The 12,169-nt window shown below is 42.5% G+C and overlaps 1 protein-coding gene across 7 annotated transcripts in view; it reads left to right on the plus strand.

Moving 5' to 3' along the window:
* Positions 1-829: 829 nt before the first annotated feature.
* GRB14 (growth factor receptor bound protein 14) overlaps positions 830-12,169 on the plus strand; it is a 59,274-nt gene continuing 47,934 nt past the window's right edge. For 4 of the 7 annotated variants that reach the window (XR_010369319.1, XM_064434673.1, XM_064434676.1 and 1 more), the window contains exons 1-2: positions 1,410-1,681; positions 3,310-3,442. Coding sequence is in view for 5 of the 7 variants with exons in the window: in XM_064434673.1 (XP_064290743.1) it covers positions 1,551-1,681; positions 3,310-3,442 (264 nt within the window). In the remaining 2 variants the exon portion in view is untranslated. Of the gene's footprint in view, positions 922-1,409; positions 1,682-2,102; positions 2,322-3,309; positions 3,443-12,169 lie in introns of those variants that run through there. The other 3 variants (XM_064434675.1, XM_064434678.1, XM_064434680.1) reach the window with 3 other exon arrangements.

A 12,169-nucleotide genomic window follows, 5' to 3' on the forward strand; every position in this document is an offset into this window, starting at 1 on the left:
GACACTTGCAGGTTTTTATCTCTTTCCAGTCTCAGTTTTCTACCTAGAACACCTATACCATTTCTCCTGCCTTCTATTCTTCTGAAGACAATGAGGTTTAATATGTCAGTTATGCCTGTGAATCAACTAGGCAAAAACCCACAGTGGCCTGGTCTCTGCAGTTTAATAAAAGGATAGCTTCTCACAAGAAATGAGCAAATTCAGTCAATTATCTGACACTACAAAATTCCTGATATATTTGCCAGACTTTGTCTATAAGAACTGTTAATCAACTCAGACTTTGACTTCTGCTGTAAGTGTAACAGAATGAGCTGTTCAGAGGACAAGAAATCCTTCATTTCATTGAAAATGAATGTCCTGCAAAATCATCTGTGACTCAGCCAAAATGAAAACTGCGAGTATTGCTTCTATGACACAAAAATCTTTCTCCAGAATTGAAATCTTGGCTTGCGTGTGATGATTTTTTCCAGCAGATTCAGGAAAACAGCAAAGGATTTGCCTCAAAACATTCTACATTTTTACCAGTCTCACATCTCAGTTGCTGCCCCTGACCATGCCAAGGACAGTCAGAGGGTTTCTATATGGTGCTGTCTTCACCAGGGGCTTTCAGTTTTTGACCATGGAATTGACTAACCTAAACAGTACTGCCCACTCTGCTTGGTGCCATCAAACTGTTCTTCATACAGCAAGGGGTATTGCTTATTTTGAAATCGGACGAATGCTGATAAGGACGGCCATGGAACTGCCACAGAGGGATTTGTGTACATCAAGCGGAGCAGGATCAGGCTGCTGTGGAGCAGCCCTGGACACGAGGGAAAACCTCTCCACAATGCACCGTGCTCCGGGCTGTGGCAGGACGGGGGTGCTGGGCCCTCCTCCTGCTGGCCCCAGCCTCCTCAAGAGCCGCTGTTCTGCCACAAGGTGACGGGTCTGTCCCCCGGCCTCGGTCATTCCCTATTTCTCCAAGGCATGTCCACAAATTCCCGATGCACAGAGGGATGTGTCAGTTTAGTCAATGATTTGCCAGGCGCTGAGTCGCGTGTCAGGCCCGTCCGGCGGTGCGCGGCTGGAGCCCGCTGCCCGGCGCGGGGCAGGAGGTCACGGGCCATGCCGGGGGCCGTGCTGCCCGCCGTGCCCGCCTCAGGCGGAGGCGCAGAGCGAGCAGCGCCCGGGGCCGGGCCCGCTCAGCGGAGCCCCACCGCCCTCGGCCCCACCGGGTCACGCCCGGCCTCGGGTCCCGGGCCCGCGCACCTGCCGGGCCCGCCCCGCTCCGCCGCCCGGCCTGGCGGAGCAGCCGAAGGGCACCGCTCGGCCCCCGCCCGCCCCGCGCTGCCTGCCCGTCGCAGCGCGGAGCCGGCGGCCGCCCGCCCCCGCCGCCGCCGCCGCCCTCGCACGTGTGCCGGGGAAGGCGCTCGGTGCCGCCCGGGCGGCGCTTCCCCCCGCTCCCCGTCGCCTCCCCCTCCTCCGCAGCGGGAGCGAGAGCAGCCTCCGCCCGGCAGCGCCGGGGCCGCTCGCCGCCGTGCCGCCCCGCCAGGACGTCGCCGCCGCCGATGGCCGCCCCGCTGCCCGGTGCGCCCGGCGCAGGGCGGGCGGCGGAGCCCGCTGGCGGCGGCCCCCGCGGCTCCCCCCGCCCGCCCCCCCGGCCCCCCGGGGGGGACCCGCCGCCCTCGCCCCCCGACAGGTAAGGCCGGAGCCCGGCGGGCGCCGCCGCCCTGCCGCTGCCTCGAGGGCCGCCCGCTGCCGTCGGGGGGCGGGCAGCGCCCTGCGGGCGGGACGCGGGGCCGGCGGGGCCGGGGTGCGGCGGCCTGGGGAGGGGGCGAAGCGCAGGAGGGGGCGGCCTGGCTCTGGACCGGCCCGCGCTTCCCTGGAGCTCAAAAGTTGTTTCCCGGCCCTGCAGACACTTTCCGCCGCTGCGGATGCGTGCGTGTCCCACCCCCCACCCCCCTTTTTATTTTTGAGGTTTCTCAGCCTGAGGTGAAAGGAGTCGGCAGTGCCGAGCCTGCCTTGTCAGGCTGAGCCAGCAGCTACTTTGTCCCTGCAGTGTCTTTCTCAGAGTGTTGGTGAGATAAAACTGCTTCAGCGGGAGCATTCCGCTGTCAGCCGTGTGCACCCCGTTTGTTACCTCTCAGGCTGTTCTTGAAGGCATTGGTCTCTATTCTTAGTAAAGGAAGCTATGAGCTGGGTTTTTCGTGAAGCAACTGATGAGTTTCGGTAGACTGAAGTTTACAAAATCTTAAAATACTGCATTACAGGAATTTTTGCTCCTCCTAAAGCAAAATATCACTTTAGATGAATCCTCACCACTTTGGCGAGGATTTTCTGTAAGTGAAGTATCTTCATTCTGTATTGTAACCTTATTCTGATGGTTTTCCCCACTTGGTACTAATTACAATTTGAAATCTGGAATGATAATAAAGAAGGCAATAAAGTAAAATATGAGGCTTGGGGGCATTAACTCACACATGTAGAAAACTCTTGTAATATGTTGGCAGATGCAAATACATCAGGTGCTTTGGGTGCAGGTTTTCAGATGAAATCAAGTAGACAAAGTGCTCTTAAATATTTTATGTGAGAAAACCATGCACTGTAATGTACACAGCAGTCTAAACAACCACATTATTAATGTGATACTTTAAACCTGTGCATAACTGGGCTCTTAGGCAAGTACAGTAGTGATTACCTTCCCTACTCCTGCAAATGCTGGCTGGTGATACTTGTGACATAATCCTGTTTCAGCAGACAGCAACAACTGAGACATTTATTTTATGATGGAGCTGCAGAGATGCCAATAGAAAACTAACTGAAAACAGAAATGAATGGATTGCTTTGCACTATTTTCTCTTGTCAGTCACTTTGATTCTATTCTGGTTAGAAAAAAGTTTCCATTTGTTTAAAATACTGTTGTGATATACTTGGAAAGTTTTGCTGAGAAGTTACATGCATCTACTGTTGTAATATGTGTACATAGGGAATGGCATAAACACAGGGACAACAAAATATTTACTAATGTCCTTAGAAGCCAATATAAATATATCTCTGCTCTTACTCTGCAAAGACTTACGCATATTCAAACAACTTTATATTCAGAGCTGAATACTTGGATTGCTTTCAAGTAGTGTTAGGCACTGTATGTTAATATATTCAGCCTACTGATTAAATAAAATAACTCCAAAAAAGAAAGCTAATTGCTGCACCCAGGAAGCATCGTGGTATTAGTGCCTTAGTAGTTCATGTATTCTGGTTGGATATTGCAATTTTAACAGCAGCTGTTGAAATTATTCCTTGATATTATGTATTCTGTTGAAATAGGAGAAAAAAGAAAGGTGACAGTATTTTGGAGAACCCATCGATTCCAAATCCTTTTCCTGAGCTGTGTTGCTCGCCGTTTGCATCAGTTTTGTCAGCCAGTCTGTTGCCCAAGGCAACTTCAAGAAAAAAGCAGGTAAGATTTATAAATTATTGTTTGACAGTTTCTAAATTGGTTAAATGAAAGCTTGAGGAAAAGCTCAGTTACCTATTAAATTATTTTATTAAAATAGAGGTGTTCATATTTCTGTAATTTGGTGAATTTTTTTCTGTAGGTCATCAATGATTGTAGAAAATGAGGTTTTGAAATCTGTGACTTAAGACATGACTGTTCTCTCACAGAGTGTGTGTGTGGCTCTGCAGATTTTTCAATTTAAGTGGAACCAGGGGCAGGCAGGCAGTACTTTATGTCCTTAAATGAGAAGTTAATTTCTTTTTTCCCTTCCTCCCCACCTCCAATTACTGTCATCAGTGTTACAGAACAGAGGGTTTTAGCAGTCACTGAGCAGCTTTTCTGAAGTTCTCATTTTGCCAAGATAACGGGAAAAACCTAAATGGATGGGGAAGGAGCAGATGCTGTGTACCTGGCTATATGTCATATGCATGTGTGTTTATCTGTGTATGGCTGATGTTACTGTATTTCCATTAAGACCTTAAACTGTAAGCCAGGGTGGGCAGAAAGACCTGGCAGTATTGTTCAGACAGAGTTTCCAGTTAGTGGAGGTTAGTTACTGGTGTTGAAGATCAGTTTCACTCTTTGAAAGCTTACCTGTCTCATGCTCTCTTCTCTTCTTGAGACTAGGAGGAGTTCTGACAAGGAACATCTGTGGCATTAAAATTACTCCCTCCTTCACACTTGCTGTTTTGGTGGTCTGCATCATCCCTGTTTTAACATTTTAAAGGGTGACATTGGAGGTGTAAGACCTTAACCTGCTGCTGGTTATTCCGTTTTTAGATTTGCATGAAGAATGTGCCTGGAAGCTGAAGTTTCTTGTAGCTGTATTTACTTTTCTGAAGCTAACCTGCCACAGCTGTTTCTGTGCACCTGCCAGAGAACTTTGGTAGCCAAGTTGTGGCTAGCACCCTAAGGAGGAGCCTTCTCCTCACTTCTCCAGTGAAAAACATGTATGTGTCTAGGAAACTGCCCTAATTCGATCTTGTCCTATTCTGCATGTCCACTATGGTGTCTCTCTATAAGCTGTGGTGTCTTTCTGGACTACTTTTATTGCTTTTGGTACTTGTCCTACAGTAGCAATACTAATCTGATGCATTATGGCCAGTGTGCATCTGAATGTTGCTAATGCAGTGGGATAAAACTGTTCTAGTCTTCTTGGGCAAGGTGGAAGCATTGACTGTCTCTGCAGAGGCAGGAAAAACACTGAATTTGTAATATTATCTTTCAGAATAAAAGGACTAAAAGTCACATTTTTAAAAAGATAGTTTAAATTAGTCATGTTGCAGGCCTAAATCGCAGTCATTGTGGTAATCTTTGGACTTGAAACTGGGAAGCATGATTTAACACACAAAGGTCAACTGCTTTTGTGGCCAGTCTTATTTAACATTACTGACAGGCTTGATTGGTTAAACCAGCTGTGTTAGCTTCAGTCTTCCAGAAGGTGAAGTTCATATCTTCACTGACTTGACTTCTTCTTTCTAAAGGTTCATTTGTACTTCTTGTGATGATTCCTGCTCACAGTCCTTCCATTTCTCCTGGATTTTCATTTAAGAATGTAGTGCTCCTTCTGGTAAAAGCAGGAACAAGAACAACTGGTTTCCTGACAGAAGTGAGCTAACATAATGCTGGTGTCTGTTGGAGGGCCTGACCTGTTTTTCAGCTACCAGAAAAATGGAGAGAAATATTCTGTTACTTTTGTGGAGGCATTTTAACAAAACTGTGATTTCTGTCACCTAGGTGTCTGTTTATGGCCATAAACAAGATAAATTATAAGGAGAAATTATACTAGGCCAAGCAGACCATTTTTAGACTCAGTATGACTGTTGTTGCATTCTTCATCTAAAATTATTAAAGTTAAGGCCAAATGACAATTGTCAAATTAAACTTTTATCTTTGAAATTCACTTTGAAGTCTTCTAATAGGTTAAAAATTACTCAGGTTTAAAAAGAGAGGAATGCTAAGCAGTTGTGCAAAGAGAAGTGAACTGGCTGTGACTTTGGCTTCCCACAGGTGGCTGTGGAACTCTGCTTGGAAATGTTTCCACCCCCTGTCCTTATTTTGTCAACTTTGTAGCAGCTCTGTGTGCAAATACATATCTGTAAACAAAAAATTTGTGAATATTACTGTTACAGTTTGATAGTTCACTAATTTTTAAGAGAAGTCAGCTAGTCTTAGGAATTTTTTTTTTGTGCATAGCGTTGACAGATGCCAGAATTCTTTCTCCTCTCTACATATGTTTTCAGTGACTCTTCTTTTAGATTGCTTGCTTTTGATTTAGTTTCTTTTTCTTCTGTGCGTTTAATTTCAAGCATAGGCAGGAAAATTGCAGAGTGAATTTCTACTTATGTCTTGTAGGTAACTATTATCAAAATGGGTGTTTCTAAAAGAAAAAAAAAAAAAAAGAAAAGATGCCTCTTCTGTCTTGTTTTTCTCTCCAAAAAAGATTTTCTGCTTCTGTAGAAGAAAGAAGTTGTCATGAATATCTGCTCTTTTATTCGTAGCACCTGTGACATCTGAAATCTTCCTACTTTGAAATAGATTATTAACGTTATTTTGAATTCTTGTTTTTCTAAGCTGAAATTCTTACTGTCTTCTAATGATCTTTTATCATAAGCCTCTCAAAACGTTGAACATGCTGCTTGAACAGCATGTTTGTGGGGTTGACTCACTGAAAATAAGTTTATAAAAGCAAATTGATAAAAGCCACGTAGCAGAATAGTGATTTGCCTCTGTGCTTGGGAAGTGGTATGTCTATGTCTCTGAACATTATTTGGTTTGCCTCACCAACACAGCTTTCCATCTCTTTTCCCCCCTTGCAGTTTGGAAGAATTTTGTGTTCTATCTTTGAATCACAGAATCGTTAAGTTTGGAAAAGACTTCCAGGATTGTTGGGTCCAACCTTTGACTGAACCACCACCATGTTTGATTCACCATAGCACTAAGTGCCATGTCCATTAGTGTCTTGAACACTGCCAGGGGTGGTGACTCTGCTGCCTCCCTGGGCAGCCTGTTCCAGTGCTTAACAACCCTTTCACCAAAAAAATGCAGAAAAGCTGGCAGCCCACAGCTTGGACAAGTGCACTCCTCTGTGGGTTGAGAACTGTCTGCATGGCCAGGTGATGGTGAATGTGCTGCTGCATCCAGAGGGTGTCTGGTCACTAGAGGTGTCCCCCAGAGAGGAGTGTTGTAGTCTTATCTTCACTGATGATCTGAATGAGGGCATTGAGCCTACCATTACCAAATTCAAAGACCATGGAAAGATGGGTTAGATTTTGATCTGCTGGAGGGCAGAAAGTCCCTGTGGAGGGACCTGGGGAGGCTGGATCAATGGGGCAGACCAGGGGCACGAGGTTCAACATGGCCAACTGCTGGTCTGCATTCGAGATACAACAACCTCATGCAGTGCTACAGGCTGGGGGCAGAGTGGCTGGAAAGTGGCCCAGCAGAAAAGGTCCTTGGGGTGCTGGTTGACAGCAGCTGACCACGAGCCGGTGTGTGCCCAGATGGCCAGGATGGTCAAGAGCATCCTGGTCTGTGTCAGGAATAGTAGTTCTTGCAGGGCCAGGGAGTGGTGAAGGCACACTTTGAGTGCTCTGTCCATTTCTGGGCTCCTCACTTGGAAAAAGGACCTGGAGAGTGTCCAGTGAAGGGTAACAAGGCTCATGAACGAACGAGAGAATGTGTCTTGTGAGGAGTGGCTGAGGGAGCTGGCTTTGGTTAGCCGTAAGGAGTCTCAGGAGAGACCTCTCCCTGCTCTCTATAGCTCCCTGGAAAGAGACTGGAGTGAGGTGGGGGCTGGTCTCTTCTACGGTGCCTGCAGTGACAGAGCACATGGAAGTGTTCTTAAGCTGAGGCAGGACAAATTCACGTTAGATAATTGAAACATTTTTTTACTGTTAGGGCGGTCAGCCATCAGAGTAGGTTGCTCGGTGGGGTAGTGGAGTCACCATCCCTGTTTTAGAGGCATCTGCATCTGGTGCTGGGTGATGGTTTAGGGGTTACAGTGGTGGTGCTTTGGGTTGATGTTGGTCTGGATAACTGTAAAGGTATCTTCCAAACTGGGTGATTCTCTGATTCTGTGAAATGTGTTCAGATAAACTGAATTTCATGTTTTGGAGTGAAAGACTTTTATCTGAATAGGCCAAAAAAACATCTTTCCCCTCACGTCCACCACAGTATGGTCAGTTTGGTGGATGGTGGGAAATGTTGCCTTCCTCTGAGGAATCAAGCATCTGCTGCTTTTAGGTGGATTTCATGCCCTCACACAGAAAATTTAATTGTGCCTCAGAGCTTGTGTTTTGTAAGAAATTACAAGGAGGTGAAAATATAAAACACTGCACTTCTGTCTTTAATTATGATCAAAATAAATATTAGTAGGAAAAAGTATGAATTGCAAGAAATCTTATTCTGTTCTTGTTGTCTTTGGTCAAATGAACTAAGAAGAGGTTACTGTAGCTTTATGGAAGCTTAATTTTTTTTGCTTTCTGAAAACAAAACCTGAATATTTTCACTGCAGTGTCAGTTCTTGCCCTGCTCAAGGATAAGCCAAAAAGTGTTTCATGACAAAAGTAGTTCAAGGTAATTAGTGCCTTGTTTCTTTAAATTAAATTAGGAGTGCAAAAATAAAACTCAAGTAAATCTCAAGGTGAAGAAAATCTGAAATTTTACCTTGCCTCTTTTGTCTTTCTTGATGTTCTAAACAAGTAGATATTTTTATCCTGTAGAATCCAAATATACTCCCACAATGTTCTTTCCAGGAAATCAGTTGTATGGAGACCTCAAATACATGTGATTATAGTGGAATTGACTTTGCTTTTTGTATTCATAAAGATTTTCATGTAAAGCTCTTTGACAAAGAAGAGCTAACAGGAACTTTATGTTTAAAAGCAGATTTTTTATTTTAAATGTGTACCGTTCTAAGTTAATGAATGATATTGAGCATTGACTGTTATAATTGGAGCACCATTTTTTTTTTTACAGCTATAATTCAGGGTCTTCTAATGTATCTGCTTGAAGCTTCATTCTCCAAAACTGCATAAAATTCTACTAGCAGACATACAGGGCTAAGTCTTTGGTACTTAAGTGTTTTCATGACAGATTTTTTTGTCTGAAATATCTGTTTACTCTTGACTTTCAAACAGTGCGAAAACAAAAAGGGGGTTATTTTGAAATGCAATGGTTCATAAATTTCTAATCAATTTCCGAGGGTTGCAACATCTTTTCCAACCGAAAGAGGCATTACTTGAATTTACTCTGTAACTCCAGTCTGTGTATTTCTTACCAGAGTTCCTTCCAAGCTGGAGACAATTGCACATGTCCTCCTTTATAATTTCTCAAATCTTTTCTTCTTTACAGCCTCTAAACATGTATCAGTTTTCCCCATGGCTTTCCCTTAAATTACACATACAAGACTTAGGATTTTAAAGTCAGAAGGGAAAGGAAGAAGTCCTTCCAACCAGTTTACAGATAAACAGTAAAAACATTTTGTACAGAACCAACTTAAAGAGCTCAATGAAGTCTCTAATATAAGGATTGCAAAAAGGATTCACTTGGATTCCTTTTTGTGATGTTTCTTTTGGTGTTCCGCTCCAGTTCCTGTGCTCTGTTCTTCATTTATATGGTTGTACCTGCCCACCAAGGAAATATTTATTGATGTTACAGTAGATTGGAATTATTTAGAGCCCTATTAAAACTTGCTATTTTAATGCAGGTACCTTTGTACTTTGACCAGTCATCTTAACTGTGAGAGAAAGTCACTTGTCTACATAGGTAAAAGTCAGGAGAAAAGGTTGAACAGTTTTTTGTTTTAGCAATCAGGAATATTGCCTGGTTTATACTGGAGGTGCCCTGTTACGAGCTGTCTGATATATCAGCCTGGGGAAACTTCAGAATAATCACCTGTTTGTTTCTTTTTGTATTTTACTTTATCTTCTTTACATTGAAATTAGTTGCTTTGTCAAATGTCAAACTTTACATCAGTGTTTCCTTTCACTTTGTTACTGTCCAAAAACAACTCAAACAAAGACTGAAAACATTATGATGTAAACATTCTAACTTCACAAAAATAGCATTTCCCCCCCCATTCTAATAGGCAAAAAAACAAGGACACTCTTAACTTTTGTGGTTACTAAGATACTGCCTCTGCAAGCTTTTTGCTTAATTTGTAACATCAGGAAGGTGTTAGGCTTTAAGTTTTACAGTTTTTACTTGTATAAAATAAAGAAATCATCACTACTGTCAAAGATTTTGGTAGACATTTTGCTAGTGTTTGTCAGATTGGAATGGTTTTAACAATCCTTTGGATATTGATTGTTTTGGATTCATCAGCCTAAAAGTCAAACCTAAAGTTGCTTTTCTTTTCTTTTAGGCCAGTTTTCTCAGCACAAGAAACTGCTTCTTCTGTGCTATTTGGGAAGTTCTATTTTGAACAAGAAACCTCTGTGATGTTGCAGTAGATCTAATAACTTGTCTAGAAAAACCTCTGTAAATTTGGAAACCTTAATTTTTCCAAGAAGTGAACCTTTAATATTTTTCTCTTCAATTCTGCATTGACTGTGTGGTATTTTGGCTCTCTGATATCTCTGTGTCTAGAGCAGATGATGATACAAACATTATCAACTTCTTTGAATATACAAGAGACTTGTCAGTTAAAGCCAGGTGAAACTGCAGGGAACTCTCTCATGCTGCTGAGTCACTTTTGATAATTCAGCTTTATTGAATTTGACATTAAAAGATTGAACTCTCATGAATGGAGCTTGAATCCTCATAATTTTCAGGAGGAAATGAGATGTGATTGATACTAACACAGTTTTTATTTATAATTGCTCCCAGGGATGGGTGCTTTTATTTAGTGTTAGACTGGAGAGCTGGAAAGTTTGGGTCATTTTGTAGGCTCTCCATACCTTCCGTAGACAGATCCATGATTAAAGAAATTGTTATTGACAGACCTTTTTTGAGGTTTCTTCTCAGTGATGGCCTTGTCAGGAAGTGATGCTGTGTTAAGGAGGGCATGCAAGAGGTCAGTGCTGTAGCAGCAGAACACTATTGGCATCTTCCTTCTGCGGACCATTGTGTGAACTGCCTTTGATCAGAACAGATACACGTTCCCCTCTGACTTCCTGGGACACACAGTCTAGATTAATCAGAATAGTGTTTAGTAATATTCATAAAATTAGATGAAGCCTTCAGTATTTTTGTGGGATATTTTTTTCTCTCCATTTTGTTTTTCCTCAATGCTCTTTTCTGGTCTTATAAAACTTCTTTTCTTTTCTGGTCTGCTTTTGTTGTGTCATTGCCAGGTATTTTAAACACCTGTGTCATATCAGCTACTGCTATTTTTATATCATAAACAGTTTATAGTTGCATTGAATGAGACTAGGGTAGTCAATGATTAATAGTTAAATAACTTAAATTCTACAGCTTTAGTAAAGTTGACAACTTAGATGATTCTTAATGAAGGTTTACAACCCCTTTTGAATGAAAAGGTGTGCAACAGAAGAAGCAAATACAAGGTACTTTACCATTTATTTTACACTACTAAAAAGTGTGTAAGATGATTGAATTTTCATGATTTTATTATCATGAAACTTTGTTATTCTAGTGTTGGGGCATTAACTGAAGAATGGAGCTCAAATTCAGATCAGTTTTTCTTAGGAGTTTTGGTGCAGTTTTTAGCATATCCTCGGATTACTGCATTTCTGATGTTCTGAGAGTTATTATCTTTTCAAATAAGAGCTTGAGAACTATAGAAACAAGCAGAGGCATATTCCCATCCTACTTCTGTGCATAAATGTTGACACAATAAGTATAATTTAGGTTTTATATTAAAAAACCCCCATGCCTCCATATAAACACCACTGTTGAACCCGGTCAGTTTTCACTAGGTGGAATTGACTTGATCTTCCATGTAGAATAGTATTGAATATTTGTGATTGATGAAATAATTTAATACTCTTTATGCATTCCTATTTTCTTGTATCTATTTACAGTAGATAACTGAGGACTTACTTGTTCTTTCACATGATAATTCCAGAGCTGTTGATACAGTATGGTTGTTCCCCCATGATTTTTGCTTCATGCCCTTTTTAACTCTTTGCTGTGGTAATCTTTAGTCTGTGACAGGTGTAATTAAGAGATCAAGCTAGAGTTGTAATGAAAACTAGATGAATTGGAGATGTCACTGTTACGGCAGGAAAATAGCTCCTCACTTTTTTGATATTGTGCCTGCTGTTATCATGCTTCACTCTCTGCTTTCAGATTCCCTTGCATAAGAAAATGTATAGAAATTGTCAATAACCCTGAGATCTCTCATCCTTCTTACCATACTGTGTAGTATAGGACAACTTATATCTGTGTCTTAACATCTGCAGATCAGTCAGATGAGTGTTTTTAGGATAATAGCTGTCTACTGCTGCTTGTATAGCAGGAACACCAATGGCCAGGCAGTGGAAGGGCATCTTCTTATGGACAATTCATGCTGATCTCTTTTTGTGTGTGTGCAGAGGCAGTAACTGATACAGCTTCCAGCTGGGGATTTCAGGGCTCAGAGTTTTCAAACTTTTCTAGCAGTTACTTGTTCCTACGAAGAAGGTGGCACATGTTTCTCTAGCTAGTGCTGAAATTTGGCAGTGATAAGTGGGAGATAACAGTTGACCAATGCCCATGTTCTCTGTCTTTGTCTTCAGCATA

This window comes from Passer domesticus, chromosome 10 (genome assembly GCF_036417665.1).
Source record: "Passer domesticus isolate bPasDom1 chromosome 10, bPasDom1.hap1, whole genome shotgun sequence".
Lineage (NCBI taxonomy): Eukaryota > Metazoa > Chordata > Aves > Passeriformes > Passeridae > Passer > Passer domesticus.